We start from the raw sequence: 18,283 nt of genomic DNA on the forward strand, positions 1-18,283 counted from the left end.
ACCATTTAAAAATAGGCTTTCGTTAAGGGGAAATGAGGCTGTGTATTTGTTTGATTACAATGAGAATGTAACAAGTCATTAATGCTAATGGAATTATGCGGATATGAAAATATTGATTAAATAATTAAATTTATATATTTTTATTAATTTAAAATTTTGAAATAAGTGACAATTTAATTGAAGTACTCGAACTTTGTTGAGCAGTTCATATAAGAAATTGTGATCCATGAGGTGGTCACATTGGTCTGTTACTGCTTCTAGATATACTTTTCAATTCAAATCATGCTAATAACCTATTTGGGATTGCGTTTGATAAATTGAGCTTTTAAGTCAAAAAGCGTTGTTTGGCAGAAGTTTCATTTTTAAGTTTTGCCATAAGTACATTTTGAACATTTTTAGGCTTTTTGAACCTTTCAAAGTGCTTTTAATTTTTTTACCAAACAAGTACTTTTTTCTTCAAACGGACTTTTTGGGTGTTAAATAAACTTTTAAGCACATTAAACGCGATCTCAAATAGGCCCTTAGCTTGTGCATAAATGTTGAACTGGTTGAGTATTGAATATTTAGCCAAAGATTTTGTCTTTAAGAATGCTCACATTTTTTACTTTATTTGGTCTTGAGCTACAAAAGAAAAACTGGGTTGACATTACCATCTTATGATCAAGAAATGTACCCATTATGTCAAGTGGCCTAAAAGTTTTAGGCAAGATAAGAACTAATAGAAATCCTATTAGGTTGTTAATATTGGTGAATTAAGTATCAAAACATATTTTGTTATAAACATTAAGTTTAGGGTTAAGTTGGGGTCGAAATGCAATTGAAGATGTATCAAAAATCGAAGTTGAGAAGGGCTTGGTCAATCCCTCTACCTATGCTCAATCACCAAGCATGTGCACCATGTTCCATTAAAAAACTTGAGTTATTGAGTCGATTTTCGATCGACCGAGGTGATGTGGTAAAGTACAATATTAAATTTTGAGATGCTCGGTCGATCCTCAATTGACCAAGGGCTTGATATCACAAAAATCTTCGAAACCTTAGAGTGCTCAGTCGAGCATATATTTTTAAATTTATGATTACAAAACAATAAAAAATAATACTTAACAATTAAAAAACTTACTAATATTTAAGAAATATGATCATCTTCATTTTAAGTGAAATGAAAATGAACTATTTTATTATTCATATTAGATTTTATAATATTTGATGGTAAATTACATGACAATATAAACAATATATACGCGATTAGATATTCTCAAAATCTAAATTAGACCATTAATTATTTTTTTTAAGTGAAAGGAAGAGAATCAATTTAAATTAATGACATGGCATTGAGACAGCAGAAGAGGCAGTGGCAGCGTGACGATGAGTCTGGGGGTAACGGGGTTGTATTGCTCGGCTTGCGTGGCCCACTCACGCCAAAAGATTTAATTTAATTTCAATTGTTTTGCGAGATTCCCAAAACCCCATCTTTACAATATTACTACAAATATCTTCCCCTTCCCGATCCCTCAGAAACTGTTATCTCTCTGTTTGTGTGAAAAGAAAAGAAAAGAAAATTTTGAGCGGCGGTGAGAATCAGAAAGTTAGAGAGATGGCGCCGCCGGAAACGGAGGGGCAAGTTGAGCCAGGAAGGCCGCAACAGCAACAGCAACAGCAACAGCGAGGAGGGTTCTCTCAGATGCTAACGGGTGTGATAAGGATGGCAGTGTTTTGGTACTTCGCTTCCAAATTCTTCTCTCCCAAACGACCCTCCGGCACCGAGCCCTCCCAGCTCATCTCCAATATCTTCCAAAAGGCCGAGCCCCTAGTAATTCGTCCATTTATATTCTTACTACTCCTGCATTCGTTTTCTGTCATCTACGTGCTCTGCGATCTATATCCATGACTTAATTCTTTAATATATGAATTCTTTGCCGAAAAATCCATAAATATATGTGTTAGTATTCATATGATCAAATTTTAAACCTCTTGTAACTGTGATTTTGGTATGGTTCTTCTGTCTGGTTAATTCACAATTTGTACTGGTTAGGTTATGTGCTAATTAGGTACTTGTGTGTTAGGACTTTGTAACATGTTATGAAAGATATACGTGATCGAGAAAGAGAAGAAGACAGTTTTTGATTTGATATGAGAAGAAGGATTAGGATCTCCTATTTTTTTTCTGAAAAATTCGCCATGATATCATGAAAAATGGATACAAATTTTTGGCTGCTACTCAGTATTGGCAATAGGTCTGAAAAAGTATCTAAACATATCAAATTTAGATATTTGTACCCTTTCGAAGTAAGGAACTGTGGCATAAAAGTTTGGAAGAGATTCCATTTTGAGAGAGTTAAAAAGGCTTATTTTCAATCGAACGGTTCAGATTTTGCCCCCTCTGCATAACCCAGTTGCAGGGTTTGATTTTTGGCTGCTATTGCCTTAACACCATGTTTGGTTGTGTCGCTATGCCTGGTATTTCCCATTTATGTATGCTTATTCTTCTGCTACTTACATTCTATTTCTAATTGCTTTTTAATTTTGGTTAGGACATGTGGTTGTATGTTTCTGAACATGAAACGTTCAATGACTTCGGCAATGAAAACGCACTTATTTGGCAAGAAAGTAATATTCCATATGCGGTTTGGGGACCGGAGAGTACGAGGTCTCTTTCTTTGAAGTATTATCCATCTGAGGTATCACTTGTAGTGGGAAGCACTAGATTTGAATTTGTAAACTTTCTAGTTTATGCCTCGTACATTTCTGAATTTTGTATATCACTTAGGATATGAAGCAATATGGAGATAATCTTTCCTTGTACTTGTTGCTTCCAATAAGTTAATATTTTAGGACATGAAGATGGTATTTCTTTGTTTTTCAGGCTTTGAAGCACAATGGAAGTCTGTATGCCCACATTTTCTTTGCACGCTCTGGTTACTCCCCAGACCCGAATGATCCAGAGTACCAACCTCTGGCTGCTTTTGGAAAAACACACTGTACGAATGTGTTCCTGGGCATTTTTATGTACTTTTTTTTTATATTATTCTATTTATGTCAGTAATTAAGTGATGACCAAACAAATCAACATTAAAGAGATCTTCCATTTCATTGATTTCAGCTATTATAACATACTTGCCCAAGTCAAAAACGGACAAAAGGAAGAGTTTATTGGGGAGCTCCAAAGGTTCTGATGAGGGTGAAGCAGTGACTGAGGTTTGTCTTTTAGTATTAAGTATTTATCATACATAACTCCAGGATGAGTTGTTACAAGCTAGCTTTGCTTTTCAGATATCAAAGTCTGATATACGTACCCTTGCAATTGGATAACTATGATGATTGGCTTCCATTTATCATGTAGGAAGTCTACACAATTTGAACTGGTATTGTTATGGATGCTCATTTAAGTGCAAACACTTCGTATGTATTAATAATTATACAATTAAATACAGTGTATAACTTCTAGGCTCCTCCAGATGCCTATATGCAAATGGAGGATCAAGACCTGATTATTAATTAGTCCCATTCTAGGAGATCTGATTTGGCGAGACTAAGGTGGTTATGTAATTTAAAGGCAACCTAATTTAAGTTGACATTATATATAATCTTTTCCTTGAGCCTAACATTATATCCAATCACTATGAATACACTGTGTCTTAAATGTAATACAAATATATGTGAAACTTGATTTATGTAGTCTCTCGTTCGGTGTTGTATATGTTAAACGCAATTTGTTTTCTAGACTTCTCTTGATGGCACATCTTGATTTCCATCTTGCACTTATCCATGTGGTGTTCATATCCTAATGACGATTTATGTTGGCTTCAGGTGGTTGATGATACTCAAGGTGATTCTAAAGATGATAAACCTGTTGAATGGATTGCGTCTTGGAAACCAAATATTACAATCAATTTAGTGGACGATTTTACACGGTATGTGTTAAATGAGTGTCAGTTCTCTAGAAGGTTTTGTATGTGGTATGAAATTATTGAATTTAGACCACACTATTTAATTCATTCTGCTGTGTTAAACTTGAAATACTTTAGTTATGTACATTTCCAGGATTTGCTAACAATTACTTGCCTATAAAGTGACACATCTTTATGGTTTACCTACTTCCTTGATCTCCTCTTTTCCTATTACTTTTATTTATTGTCAGATTATGGTTTTGGAACTGTGATTTCTTATTTACATATAAAAGGAAAAAGGATGATATTTGAGCAAAGTTTTTTGGGGAAAATACACTTTGCCCCCATGAAGTATCCACCCTTTTTTTTTTGACATCCAATGTTTAAAAAGTGACACTTGACCTCCACAAAGTTTCAGACGTTAACAAAAAAGCCCATCCGTTTATTTTGGCCGTCACTTTGGATGGAAACCAAGTCACGTGTGTGGCACGTGACACTTTTCAACCAAAAAGTTCGAAAATGCCCTTGGGAGTAGAGTGTAAACATAAATTACTTCGGGGGGTAAAGTGTAAACATAAATTACTGAGTAAAAAAAAAAAAAAACTAAACTAAAACAAAAGTGACACTTGACCTCCAATGTTTAAAAGTGACACTTGACCTCCACAAAGTTTCAGACGTTAACAAAAAAGCCTATCCGTTTATTTTGGCCGTCACTTTGGATGAAAACCAAGTGACGTGTGTGGCACGTGACACTTTTCAACCAAAAAGTTCGAAAATGCCCTTGGGAGTAGAGTGTAAACATAAATTACTTCGGGTAAAAAAAAAAAAAAACTAAACTAAAACAAAAAACTTGGTTTAATTACCTTTTTAGTACTAAGGTTCTCACTTTTTTTTTTTTTTTTTTTTTTCTTTTCTCACCTAGATTACAAATTGTATAACAGATAGTACATGACTTATGGGAAAAGACCAACTTAGTACTTTCGTCACATTCTGTTAGCCCAAACTAACGAACTGTCATGTGTCACCCCCAAAAAATGCCACATGTCCAAAAAATATTTGGCGCCACATGTCCTAAAAAAATCAAAATAATTTTTAAAAAAAAATCAAAAAAGATAACCCCTAAAAAAATTGAAAAGAATTATGGGGTGGCCAGGCCACCCCAAACCGTCCCTAGGGGTGGCTCAACCAGTTATTAAACTAGTTTTTTTAAGGACATGTGGCATTTTTTGGGGGTGACACATGGTAGTCCGTTAGTTTGGGCTAACAGAATGTGACAAAGGTACCAAGTTTGTCTTTTCCCATAACTCAGGTACCATCTGTGATACGATTTGTAACCTAGGTGAAAAAAAAAATTTTAAAGTGAGAACCTTGGTATTAAAAAGGTAATTAACCTGAGTTTTTTGTTTTACTTTAGTTTATTTTTTAAATAAGCTTTTTTTAATTTTTTTTTTTATGTTTACACTTTACCCCCCCGAAGTAATTTACGTTTACACTTTACCCACTAGGGCATTTTCGAACTTTTTGGTTGAAAAGTGTCACGTGCCACGCACATGGCTTGGTTTCCGTCCAAAGTGATGGCCAAAATAAACGGATGGGCTTTTTTGTTAACGTCTGAAACTTTGTGGGGGTCAAGTGCCACTTTTTAAACATTAGACGTCAAAACGAAAATGGGTGGACACTTCATGGTGGTGAAGTGTATTTTCCTCAAGTTTTTTCCTGAGTTAATTGTTGTTTGAGATAAAGTTTCTGATTGTAATGTCTTCCTGATCTTCTATGTCATTTGAGGCTTGCACTATCTGGTCGTGAAGTTTTATCAAGTAAAGCCATGCATTTATGTTATACTTTCACACGAATGTAATATTGTATGAAAGCTAAAATATCTAAGCGTCTCCATTTCCATATTCCCTTATGTCCTTCTTTACTATACTTTTTAGAGATTAACCTGACAGATATGGTGAAAAGAGGAGACAGTATTTTAAAGGCATTCGAAGTCATGGTTACGTACCTTGATTTGGTTTTTTCTTGAATTTTATTGTTCTTTCTCTTAGCAATTGTTTTAAGTTGGCCTCTTAGTCCCCTTTGAAGGTCATCTTGTTTTTAGGTTCTATGTTTCTTGTCCTTTGAATAATATTGTTGTTTCTTTTTTATAATAGAAACACAGTAGTTGAATAATTGGTTGTTTATAGTCAATTGAGCATTATTGTGTAAATAGCTATGGCGTTATACTACCGAGAGCGAGGCTCTGTGGAGATTGGTGATAGAAACTAAATATGACAGTTCAAGGGGAGGTTGGTGTTCCAAGGAGGTAATAGGGCCATTTGGGGTGGGGGTGAGAAAGTTTTTCAAAATTTGTGAGATTTGAGGTTGGTGATGGGTCAAAGATCAGTTTTTGGCATGATGTATGGTGCGAGGAATAGCCATTGAAGATATCTTATCCGGATTTGTTTAATATTGCACATTGTAAGTATGCGTAGCGGCAGATCATATGCAGTTCTAAAATGGAAGGATTCAATGGAATATATTATTTTTACTAGACCTATGTAGGATTGTGAGTTGGATTTGTTCTCCTCTTTCTTTGAGATGTATTCTTTCAGAGTAAGTCAAGGAGATGCGGATAGAATATGTTAGACCTCTTCCAAGAGGCACAATTTTGAAGTGAAGTCGTATTATCATGTGTTAACCATGCCTACGAGCTTCTTATTTCCTTGGAAGAGTGTCTGGAGAGTTAAGGCTCCTACAAGGGAGTCATTTTTTTGTGTGTGTGGACGGCAACATTAGGAAGATATTGATGTTGGATAACCTGAAGAAGTGGGACATCTTTGCTTGCTATTTAATTCGTTTGATGTTAATTGGGTTATGCCTAGAAGGGTGAGAGAGTTGCTGATGAGTTGAGGAGGTCAAATGGGGTATCATAACATTTTGGAAGTTTCGAGGTTGACTCTTTTATGTTTAATGTGGTGTATTTGGAAAGAGTGGAATGCACGCCATGACACGGAGCTTTGAAGATGGAGGTAGGGGTGTAAACGAGCCGAGCTTGAGCGAGCTTCCCTTGTTCAGGCTTGGCTCGTTTAAATTTTACTCGAGCTCGAGTCGAGCTCAAGGGCGAGCCAAAAAAATCGAGCTCGAGTCGAGCTCAAGGGCGAGCCAAAAAAATCGAGCTCGAGCTAATAATAAGTCGAGCCGAGCCAGCTCGCGAGCTGGCTCTTACATTTAATGTTTTTGTTTTTTTTTTAAAAAAATTTAACTTCAAGTACTCTTAAACAGCTTAAGAAATTAGTTTGCATATGAGTATTTGCTTAACCTGGCTAGTCGAGTATGGAGCCTGAGTCAATACAGTAAGGCATTTGGTTTCAAAGAGAGGATATGCATCCTTTTATAGATAAGCAAACTTGGAGATTAATGTTTTCTTAACAATGTGGGACAAGTTAACAGGTTGCATTCAGATTGCATTGGGACAACGTCCCCTACAAAAAACTATTTTTTCAACGTCTCTCTCTCAATCCCCCTCATCAGTCACAGCGTATCTTCCACCTGAACTCTCATTTCCCACTCTCGCTCATCAAACAGGTAGTGATAGTGTTTGGGTCTGTATGATTCTTCAATAGTTTATGCCTTTTACAATCTCCCTCAATAGTTTCTGCTTGATTCTTCTTCCTTTTATTTGGGTCTGCTCTAATTGAATCGAGGTCTTTTTAATGATTGCTCTCTCTCTCTCTTTGATCACGAAGGGTTTAGAATTTTTCATTCTCTAACGCTTAAATATAAATGCAATTTTAAAATTTTAATAATTATGAGATTTATAATTAATTATGTATTACTTAGTGTTTATATATATATATATACACGAGCTTATACGAACTTGCTCACGAGCCTAGCCGAGCTTGCTCGTGAGACGCTTCGCTCACTTAACAGCCCTAGATGGAGATACTTCGGTGGTAGAGTTGAAAAGGCTTATATTCAACTCACTTTACACATGGATAGCAACACATAATAGTTTGATTTTTTCTAGTTCTTCTGACTTTATGAACTTTTATTCTTCTTTTTCTATTGAACAAGGGATTCTCTTATATACTTCTTATGTATTAGGTTGTGCCCCTCTACACTTTTCAATGATATTAAATTACTTATAAAAAAGTTATTTCACTGATTGTGTTATTGAAAATCACAGAGACTGAAAATATTGATGAATTGAAGTGGCCGAATGTAGTTAGCATGTCAGCCATAAGAAGTTAATATCTTGGAATTACCTGTTATAAATCGTATATGCCACTATAAAAGTGCAATTGAAAGTGGTGTTTCACACCATAAATTTAAAGACTGAATGTTAATGATAATACCATCCTAGTAATTCTTTTGCTCGTTTCAGTTAGGAGCTTCCTGTGTATACTGCCTGTATACTTAGGGGCACCTTTAGCCTTTTTTATAAAATTTTCCATTACTTATCAAAAAAAAAAAATCATCCTAGTAAGTGTCTTACGAAGTGTGTGTAGATTTTGTTCTGCCTTTTGATTTCTAGTTTATAAGCTAAATGTTTCTTAGCTGTAATATTTATGTGTATTCTGAATTTCAGTTTAGATCATTTTCTTCATTGTGTATTAACTGGATGCGCTACTGGTTTAGAAAGAGTAAAAAAAAAAAAAAGAAGCTTAAATTTATTCCCTTTTTGTTCTATTCAATTTTATGAGCTACTTTGTTGCTAAACCTGCTCATTCCTGGCCTTTTTTTTGTTTTTTTCCTGCAGATACCCTCATAATGCTGTACCACCCAATGTTGCTCCTTGTATCCTTCAAGATCTTATTTTTGTTCATCTACATTTACTTTTGATGTCTTTATTATCTCTATACTTTCTGGTTTCTATGTCAACTTCCCTATAACACTTCCAGCTTGGTTAAGCTTTATGTTTCTCCCTTTTTCTATTATAGAAAACGTGATTTTCATGCCGATTTGCATCAAGAGTGTAGATACCACCAATTGTCTTTAGAGAACTGCTGTGCTGTTAATTTACTAGGTGTGGAGCTGCATGTTAAGTAGACTATGGAAAGATTTGTCTTATTCATCGCTTTGAGTTTCTTGACTTAGATTTGCATAGACTTGAATGTTGAGCCTACTACAGGAAACTACTACCCAACCATGTTCTTCAATGAGTTCTGGTTACTCAGAGATAAGTTGATACCAATTAATGAGACAGTGACAGAATTGACATTAAATCTGGAGGTGGGTCCCATAAGCATGACCAAGTGGCAACTATTCCTGCAGATTGACCAATCTTTCCAGATTCACCGTAGTTATGGAAGCATGCTCGAGGGCGAGGCTGATGAGTTGAAGGTATTGCTTATCTTCATCACCGTAGGAAATTTCTTTGGCATGAGCCCGTAATCAATTTAAAAATCTGAACTTCAGCTGCCAAACTATATCCATAGTTTAGTTTAGTTTGGCCAATATTACAGGCAGATATATACCATTTATTTTTACTGAAATAAGATGTCGCAGTTCTATGAGGTGAAGTTTGTCACTTGAATGGTTTGGGATAAAAGATTTTAGTTAATAATCTAAAAGGTTTTCCAGCTGAATTTTGCTATTGGTTCTTCTTGTTGCTTCTAGCACCTATCATACCACTTAATATTTTGTTTCCTTGTATCTCTAAATGCCTATTATCTGATAATTTTCTCAGAGGGTTTTCTTGGAAGGAAATCCATACCTCCTGGTAATCACAATGGTTGTTTCACTACTTCATTCAGTGTTTGACTTCTTGGCATTCAAGAACGGTAAATAGTAATTTTCATATAATGGCAATTTTTGAATTTCACCCCTTGGATGTTCTTGAGTTTTAATATTGCTAATTAATCTGATTCTTTCCCACTGCAGACATCCAATTTTGGAACAAAAATAAATCTATGGAAGGACTGTCTGCAAAGTCTGTTGTTGTGAGCTTTATATGTCAGCTCATTGTTTTCCTCTATCTACTTGATAATGACACCTCATGGATGATTCTTGCAAGTTCTGGAGTTGGGTGCTGCATCGAGTTCTGGAAAATTGGGAAAGCCATGCACATAGAGGTATAATTTATAATTAGATGTTAAAATGATGCAAATAGAGGTATACCTTGTAATTTATCTACATGGAGATGTCATCTTATGCTTGAGATACCTTATTTCTCAACCATTTGCTGCTGCTACATCCCTGCTAGGTTCACATTTACAAGGATAATGTGTGTGGGTATGTATTATCTTTTCATGTTTAGTACTGTATGTATGGGGCATGTCAGATTTACATAATAAACACACTTTTATTTTGTGCATGCCTTACTATGTGGTTATCTTCTTAGATCTTGGAACCTATGCATTTGACACTTGATAATGTTGTATCTGAGCTTAAGCAATTTATACTGCTCTGAATCTTTAGTTTACCTTCCTATGAGATGAGCAAAATTTTGTAATTTCTCTCTTTTATCCCCAGGTTGATAGAAGTGGGAAAATACCTATGTTAAGGTTCCGGGATCGTGAGTCCTATGCAGGGAATAAGACAAAGGAATATGATGATATCGCAATGAAGTATTTGTCCTATGTGCTCTTCTTCCTTGCTATATGCTCATCTATTTACTCCCTCATGTATGAACGCCACAAGAGCTGGTATTCTTGGATTCTTTCTTCACTGACAAGCTGTGTATACATGTTTGGTAAGAAACTTGTTATCTTGGTATTGCTATTTCTTCTTCTTACCAGGCTTGTTAAGTCATTGAGATGTTTATGTCATCATAGATGGAGAAAACCAATGATTTTCCCGACTCAGGCACTAGTGGGTCATTACTTCAAAATTATACTTACAGCATCAGTAGCCCTTTGTTTTTTTGTGATTGAAATTGTCTCTATGCCCTATGAATTCCATATTAATTTGTTTTGTTAAAAAGTCAAAATGGCTCCAAGTGCATGCTCATTGTCTTCCAGTTATATGTCTACCCTCCACCCCGACAACAACCCTGCTTCTTTTCTTTTAAAGATTTTTGTGTTTGTTAAAAAAGAAAAAAATACTATCTGTTTCATAACAATGTCTTTGCATCATCTGCCAATTTTGCACTAAAAATATAGCTTCGGTTATTAGCTTTTGAATCCTTAATTTTTTGTAGAAGTTTGACAGGTTTGTTTCCCTTTGCATTTGAATTCATTGTTGCAGGTTTCATAATGATGTGCCCTCAATTGTTCATAAATTATAAGCTGAAGTCTGTGGCTCATCTACCCTGGAGGCAGATGACATACAAATTCCTCAACACCATCATTGATGATCTCTTTGCCTTTGTCATAAAAATGCCAACTCTACATCGGCTTTCTGTCTTTCGTGATGGTAACATATAATCACATTCACAATCGATAGTAGTTCAATTTCCTTAGTAACTGTTGTATAGCTCTAATGTCCATTTGGTAACTGTTGTATAGCTCTAATGTCCATTTGCCGAAGGGGATTTTTCTGCTGTTATATGATGCCTAAATGAGGGGTTGGCATTGGAAGTGCCATGATGCAGCATGCCCCACCTCCCCCCCCCACAAAAAAAAAGAAACTCAAAAAGGATAAAGGAAAAGAAAAAAAAACAAAAGATGAAGTGCCCAATCTCTTTTGGATTGGGCTATGGTCTATGTTCCAAACTCTTTTTTAAGTCTTTTAGATCTTGTTTCCTTTTTAGATTATAGAAACTTGTAGGGTGTTTGTCTGTCCTTTATACCTTTCGTGTATGAGGCCTTTGCTTTTTAATAAATTATTATTCATCAGAAAAAGAAGATGAAGTTCTGTGATGCTTCTGATAGTTCCAAAGTAAAATCAGATTGGTTATATTACAATAGTGAACCCAGATATATTCAAAATAAAACTGGTAGCTGCACTAGTTGTGTATAATTACTATGAGAATTAAATGCCTCAAACGGTGCTGCACTCAGCCTGAAATGGCCCGAATTAGGAGATAAGGGAATTCGTTTTTTGTGGGTTAGGTTTGTCCTTTTTCAGTTTTGATTTTGTCAGTCATTGCTTTTTTGTGTATGATTTTCATCCTTCTTTTGGCTGCCTTGCAGATGTTATATTTATGATATATCTGTACCAGAGGTGGAAATATCCAGTTGACAAGAAACGTGTGAACGAATTTGGTTTTGGTGGTGAGGATGATCAGGTTGCTGATGGTGCAGAGGTGACCGCTACAAAGGAAGATGATAAGAAAACCAACTGAAATGTTTTTTCAATTTATCGATCGAAACCTGTTACAGCTCGCTACTGTAATATTTAGTTAGGATAAATTGATTACTTATTTCTCGTTTTGTTTTACGCATTTTCATTAGTGTGTTTCAGAAAAAAGAAAAAAAAAAAAAAGCTTGGTTCTAGGCCATTGGCTTCTCTTCTGGAAGAATTTTATGGCCCAGGAGGGTAAGAGAATTTGTGTTTTGTTTCTTTTTCTTTTTTTTTTTTTAATCTTATTTGTTCATTTAATCAAGTTTTGATGTAATCCATCAATTATATAACATTTTTTTTTTTGTAAACATAGGCCTTTTGTAGTATGTCCTAACCATCGTTTTTACTATTATAGCCGAGGCTGCCTTTGAAATTTGTTCCTTTTTGAAAGAATTTTCAGGAAAAGATTCAAATTGTCATCTTTCTCTATATTTAGGGGCCGCATTCTCCATTTATGACATATTTTTCAGCTATTAACCGTTGAACTGGTGGCACAGGTGTTGCTCCTCCCATCATGTGCCTTGAAATGTCAGTTATCATTTGACGGCTTAGATTTGGAGAGAATACATCATGAAGAAACGTACATTATGTGCGAGCAGCTCTCAATGATATCTTTTCAGTTGATTATTTGTCATTTATCTTGTCGTCATTTTTGACATCTAGTTAACTAGTCTAGATTTCTCGCCGGAGATTAAAGAAGCCAAAAATTGAGGGTGCCGCTGGAATCGCAATGTATTTGCTGACATCAAAATTGAGGGTAAATGCCGTGTCACAGGCGAATCACACATCAACGGTAATGCCTTTCTAGTAAATTGCTATGCAATTATATAAATTTTTACTACCATCACAAGTTGTATATATACAGCAATTAGTCTACACTAAAAGAAAAATACTACTTCAAAAGAAACTTTCTATTTTTAATCTTTACCATAATCATTTTCTAGAAATTCATTCACAGACTAAACGTAAAACACCAGTGACAAACAAGAGACAAAAGAGAAGAAAAGGTGAAAAACAAAAAGCCTTAAAACAACAACTTCATACCACCATAGATAAGAGATGAAACTTGATAAAAATTGCAGCCATCGTTTACCCACAAAAACTGACGCAATAAAGCTGTCAGACACAGGTCTACAGTCTACAGTAATTACCATATGCTACTAACTTTCTTTGTTCCTATCTTTTTGGTATAATATTCTTTGGAAAGGTAAAAAGTCTATACTGTCTAAAGTTACGAGGGGAATTAGTGTATGCAAAAAGTAGGAAGGTGGGGGAACGGAATGGAGGGGTACACTCGTCCACCACCAAATTTAAAGGCCAGCAGCAGCATCAGGACGATGTGGGGAGTACTTGTCCATTAGTTGAATTAGTTCTGCATTGAACTCTTTCTCAAGCTCAACCTCTTCCTCCCACTGCCTCCGCTTCATTTCAGCCTTTTTCTCTTCCTGAGCTTTTATAAGCTTGTCTCTCTCTTCTACAAAGGCTTCCATCTCTTGATCTTGGCACTTTATGTACTTTGCGATTTCCTCAGCCCTATACACAAAAAATAAAAAAAGAATACAAAAAATGTAACAAACACCGCCACCTACCCAAAGCACTAATTATGCTACACACTACAATTATCCACTCAGCTTGCATATTATATTTTACCTTTGGCTAGATTCGTCTGCGCTTGAAGGATTCGCGTTTAAAAGTTTCATCTTTTCACGCTCCTGTTGTTGCAGCCTCTCAAAGTTCTCCTCTTTTTCATCCCTTGTTTCATGGATAATCTTGATTTGATCCTTGAAGAAATTCTCTTGCTCATACATCTTCATAAACAAAGAAAAAAAATGTTCAAACACTGAGCCAATTTGAATTAATATTCCAAACAAGAAAAGATACAGCAACCATATGAAAGACAGACAAAGAAAAGGGTAGCAATTTTTTTTTTTTTTTTTTTTTTTCTTTTTGGTGGGATACCTCATTGGCACTACTACTACCTACAAGTACAAGATTATCAAAAAACTGATATTACCTCTTCCTTGTTTTCTTCATGCTGCATTTTGGTTCTCTGTCTCACAATGCGGAAATCCTTCTCCGTCTTGCGCAGCTTCTCAGTAACACGATCAAGAGATTCTTTAACAGTTTTTGAATGCCTCTTTTCCTTGACAATCTTGTCCTTAAAATAGACAAGCTGCTGGTTGTCCTCACTCATCTGTCTGATTTGGTTCACAACCATCTCCTGGTACGATCTCATCTCATACTTCAGTTTAGATTTACCTAGTCAATAACAAAAACAGTTCAGAGGAAACTCCACAAAGAGAGAAAAAAAAAAAAAAAATTATGCATAGAAGTTATCACATGTTTCCAAGGGATTCAACTGACGGGGAGAGAGATTAGATCAGATTGAGAACCTTGAGAATGCTGGTTGAATACATCCAAGTCTTCTTTCATGGCCATGAAACCATAAAGCTGGCGCTTCCCACCCTGATGAAATAAGACACGGTTGCGACGTCCCCAAGCGTCTTTGTCAGTTCCTTGCTCAGCAAAATGCTTATGCAAGCGCTCAGCTTCCAAATAACCACTTGCAGACCCCTCAAAGATCAAAACACTCATCCCACGGTGCCCCTGTGGACCATAAGAGTGTCGAGCCTTAAGAGCAGCATAGGAGCTGAAGTAGTCAAGAAGCTCCTGATTCCCCATGCCTAGCCACTGAAAACCGTTCAATACAGACATGAGTAAAATTAGAGTAAACATCAAAATCAAGCAATCAATCTGTTCAGTTAAAATAAGAACATGAAGCTGCTTTTGTGATGACAATATATTTGGATATTGCTGCAAGTCACAGATAAGAAAATATGATCCTACCTTGTCATTGTCATCCTGTTCAAGCTTTGTATTCATGATAACAACCATTGGAGGCCAAACTATTTCATGGTCCTTTTCATCATCTTTCAGACCTTTCCACTTACCAAATACCTCTCCAGCTGGAACAACTGAAGTTCCCCTCTGGCACAACTCCTCCTCCAAAAGTTCAGCCAATTCCCTGTGGACCTTCAGCCTGCTTGAGCCTTTTGTTTTGGCATGTGTCATCAAAGGATGCAGGCCTCGGTACCAGTCAATGGAACCAGGGCCTCTTTGGCATGCAGGACAGTGCCACTGCCGTGCTGGGTCATTTATTTCAACAACAGACAAGCTATCCAAAATGTCGAAGAACTTCTTGAACCATTTGCTCTTCTTGCGAGTGTTATGGCTCTTTTGACTAGCATCAGAGTCAGATTCATCACTTAGAAGATCATCATCGGTATCGTCAATTGTGTCAGAGTCATCATCATCAACCTCATCAGCATTGCCATACTTATCTGCCTCAACATCATCACCATGATGGGACTCTGAAATGCTTTCGTTGTTTTGCAGGCCATCATCTTGTGATCCCTTGGATTGTGTGGAACCAGCTACAGCAGACCAGTTCCATCCATGCTGCAATGGAGGGCCGATTACAGGTTGTGGGGCCATGTAGTTGCCCTCAAAACCCCTGGTGGAGGGTTGGGGTCTCACATGTCCCCTGCCAGCAGGTCGCTTAGGATCAGCCGTTTGTGTCGACCGGGTATTTCCATAAGCCCTTCCTGGTCCACCATTATTCCGTATCCCTTGTTTCTGACCCATATTTGGATTTCCCCATGCTCTAGAGTTATTATTACTCTGAGAACCCCATTGTTTTGCAGCACTGCTTCCAGCTCTGTTCTTAGGCTTCCTTGCAACCTCCCATTCGCCATCATCCTGTCCTGAATTCAGGTTGACGTCTGCCATGTTGTGACTCAACTGGTCAACACTTGGGCTAGAGACTCCAGATATGCCTTTTCCCTTGGCTGATGGATCATTATTAGGATTTCCAACCCCTCTTCCCGAACTCATCTTTTCCTGCAACAGAAACCACAACTGCTTATATATAACTGCTTAGAAATGTATGCACAAAGAACACAAATATAGTTTATGCAGTTAGTTACAGATGAGTAGTACACACTAAGAACTTAGTAGCATAAACAGGGAAGCAAGAAACCATTACTGCAATGCGTCTCAAACAAATTGCTGCATAATAACTTCAAACTAATCTAACACAGCAATCATGATATTTACCAACTTAACTCTTTTTTTTTTTTTTTTTCCAATTTGTTACCCAGGAGATACACGTAAAAAGCTTCCACTTCGCTTTCTTTGTCTTTCTACAATATTGAATGCCATGTGTGACAGAGTCCACCAGAAATGAGGCCATAAGCTTCCCTTGCTAATGCCCAAGCAACAAAAAATTATGTGCTAATTGAGCTGCTCCCAATTATATCCTCAAGAAAATAGTATAATTTATAGGCTTATGCTGTTTAACCCCATAGCTAATTTGAATAACACTGAAAATTTTGTTTCAACAATTGAACATCCTCAAAGAGAAATAGAGGCAGCAATGCATATTATAAAATAATTTTGCCAGAATATCAGTTTTAACAAACATGGTTAAAAAGTTCGAAGTAGAAAAATTTTACCAACAAAAATTTAAGTAAACCCATAGTCTTCATTGTAAAAAGGGGCAAAAAACTTATAACATGTAGTTAACTTAAAATTTTGTCATTTTCAACTTTAAGAGAAAAAGATATTGAATGTACAGATCTATATTACTATAAGAAAGAGATATTATATGTACGTGTTTACATCGATTTATCCTTTTCATCCCTTTGCATTCTCGGCAACCAAACAGAAAATAAAGAGTTATCAAGAATAAACCAATTACACACAAAAATGCAGTACCATGATACCTTTACATTATCCTTCAGCTTCTCAGCAACCAAACAGGGCAAAAGGTACATTCTAATAAAAATACAATACTTCTCCAGAAATGTTCTAGAATATCCACCATCAACGCATCCATTGCACAAACTAACCAAGAGATCTACCCCAAAAGAAAACTTTATTTCAAAGTAAATCTCCCCAAAAAATAAATAAGCAACAGATCTGTCCTAAACTTCTATGGAGAGAGCAAGAGTCAAGGCTTCACAGAGAGAAAGCACAAATCTAGGTCAAGGAGAAACCCTATCTTGCTGAAACGATACCGATCAGCCATCACATTTCACACATAGATCAACAACCATACACATATAAACAGCTTCAGAGAGAGAGAGAGAGAGAGCATAAATTTATCTTAAGAAGAAACACTATCTAGCTGAAAAACGATACTGATCGGCGATTGCATTTTACACAAAGATCAACAAGCAAAAACAAACACACACATGCACAAACACACACACACACATACTCATACACATACACAGCGCGCATATGCATACACAAGCAAAAAATATATATACACCGAAATTTAGAAAATCAGTTCAAACTCAAAGAAGTAGTAATGCATGAAGAACAAAACGCAAGAAAGGTACACATACATGCACAGAATGCAAGGAAATAGGGTTTTGGTCACATGGCGAGTTAAGAGAGAGAAGAGTGTATCGCAGGCAATACCTGCGGATCCTGGCCGGAGAAGGACGAAAAAATGCCGGAAATAGCGAGGTTCACGGTGGAACTCGCCGGCGATTGGGAAGCAAGCGCTTAGGGTTTGAGTGGCACAGACAGTGATATATGTGAGAGAGACTGAGAGGAGAAAATGCTTGGAGAAGAAGCTTTGGACGGACTATATATGGACTTTATACAGGTAGGTCCACCAAAGGTCTCGGACCCCAAATTTTTATTAAATTAGGTTTTATAAGATTTTGAAATTCGGAAATGGAAAGGAAAGTTTATCCGAAAAGTGTGATACGAATGAGAGTGTATATATTTTTTTTGTTTGGCAAAATATTTTGAAGTGATATAAATTATTTAAATTTTTTTGAATATTTTTGTGAGTGTTTTATGCTTTAATTTATTAGTTAATCTTTTTATTTAAAAAAATAAAAGAAAGAAAGAAAAGAAAAAAATTATCAAACAAAGCATAACTTCATAGGATGGTTCTTTACTTTTATGGCAAAATGGCTCTTTAATTGTGATTGGGAATTTGGAATTGTTTGTGAATGAATAATACTTTTTTTTTTTTTTAACATATTCATGCAAGAGGGGAAAATGAGATTCGAACTAACGGCCTCCGCTTCATGGGGCGTGATCTTCAGCCAATTGAGTTATTCATTGGGGACTTTTTTTTTTAATTTAATACTACTCCTACTTTCTTT

The 18,283-nt window shown here is 36.1% G+C and overlaps 2 protein-coding genes across 3 annotated transcripts; one reads left to right on the forward strand and one right to left on the reverse strand.

The window, feature by feature from the left end:
- Positions 1-1,461: 1,461 nt before the first annotated feature.
- Positions 1,462-12,744, forward strand: LOC132183723 (uncharacterized). Of its 2 annotated transcripts, XR_009440508.1 has the most exons (13): positions 1,462-1,810; positions 2,532-2,678; positions 2,864-2,978; positions 3,101-3,195; positions 3,808-3,911; positions 8,629-8,666; positions 8,977-9,212; positions 9,559-9,652; positions 9,753-9,943; positions 10,344-10,563; positions 11,058-11,225; positions 11,945-12,290; positions 12,593-12,744. XR_009440508.1 is itself a non-coding variant. In XM_059597118.1 (12 exons), the coding sequence occupies exons 1-12, from the start codon at positions 1,595-1,597 to the stop codon at positions 12,094-12,096; spliced, it is 1,776 nt and encodes a 591-aa protein (XP_059453101.1). In that variant the 5' UTR covers positions 1,462-1,594; the 3' UTR covers positions 12,097-12,403. The 2 variants fall into 2 exon arrangements, 1 of the variants encoding a protein (XP_059453101.1); XM_059597118.1 differs by lacking the exon at positions 12,593-12,744 and having other exon boundaries at positions 11,945-12,403.
- Positions 12,745-13,105: 361 nt separating this feature from the next.
- LOC132184270 (protein SUPPRESSOR OF GENE SILENCING 3) lies at positions 13,106-17,723 on the reverse strand. Its single transcript, XM_059597835.1, has 6 exons — positions 17,583-17,723; positions 14,943-15,995; positions 14,489-14,786; positions 14,110-14,354; positions 13,746-13,903; positions 13,106-13,628 (listed from the first exon to the last, which is right to left on the reverse strand). Exons 2-6 carry the CDS (start codon positions 15,987-15,989, stop codon positions 13,406-13,408), a joined length of 1,971 nt encoding a protein of 656 aa, XP_059453818.1. The 5' UTR covers positions 15,990-15,995; positions 17,583-17,723; the 3' UTR covers positions 13,106-13,405.
- Between the last annotated feature and the right edge of the window lie 560 nt (positions 17,724-18,283).

Source organism: Corylus avellana, chromosome ca6 (assembly GCF_901000735.1).
Source record: "Corylus avellana chromosome ca6, CavTom2PMs-1.0".
NCBI classification, from domain to species: Eukaryota; Viridiplantae; Streptophyta; class Magnoliopsida; order Fagales; family Betulaceae; genus Corylus; species Corylus avellana.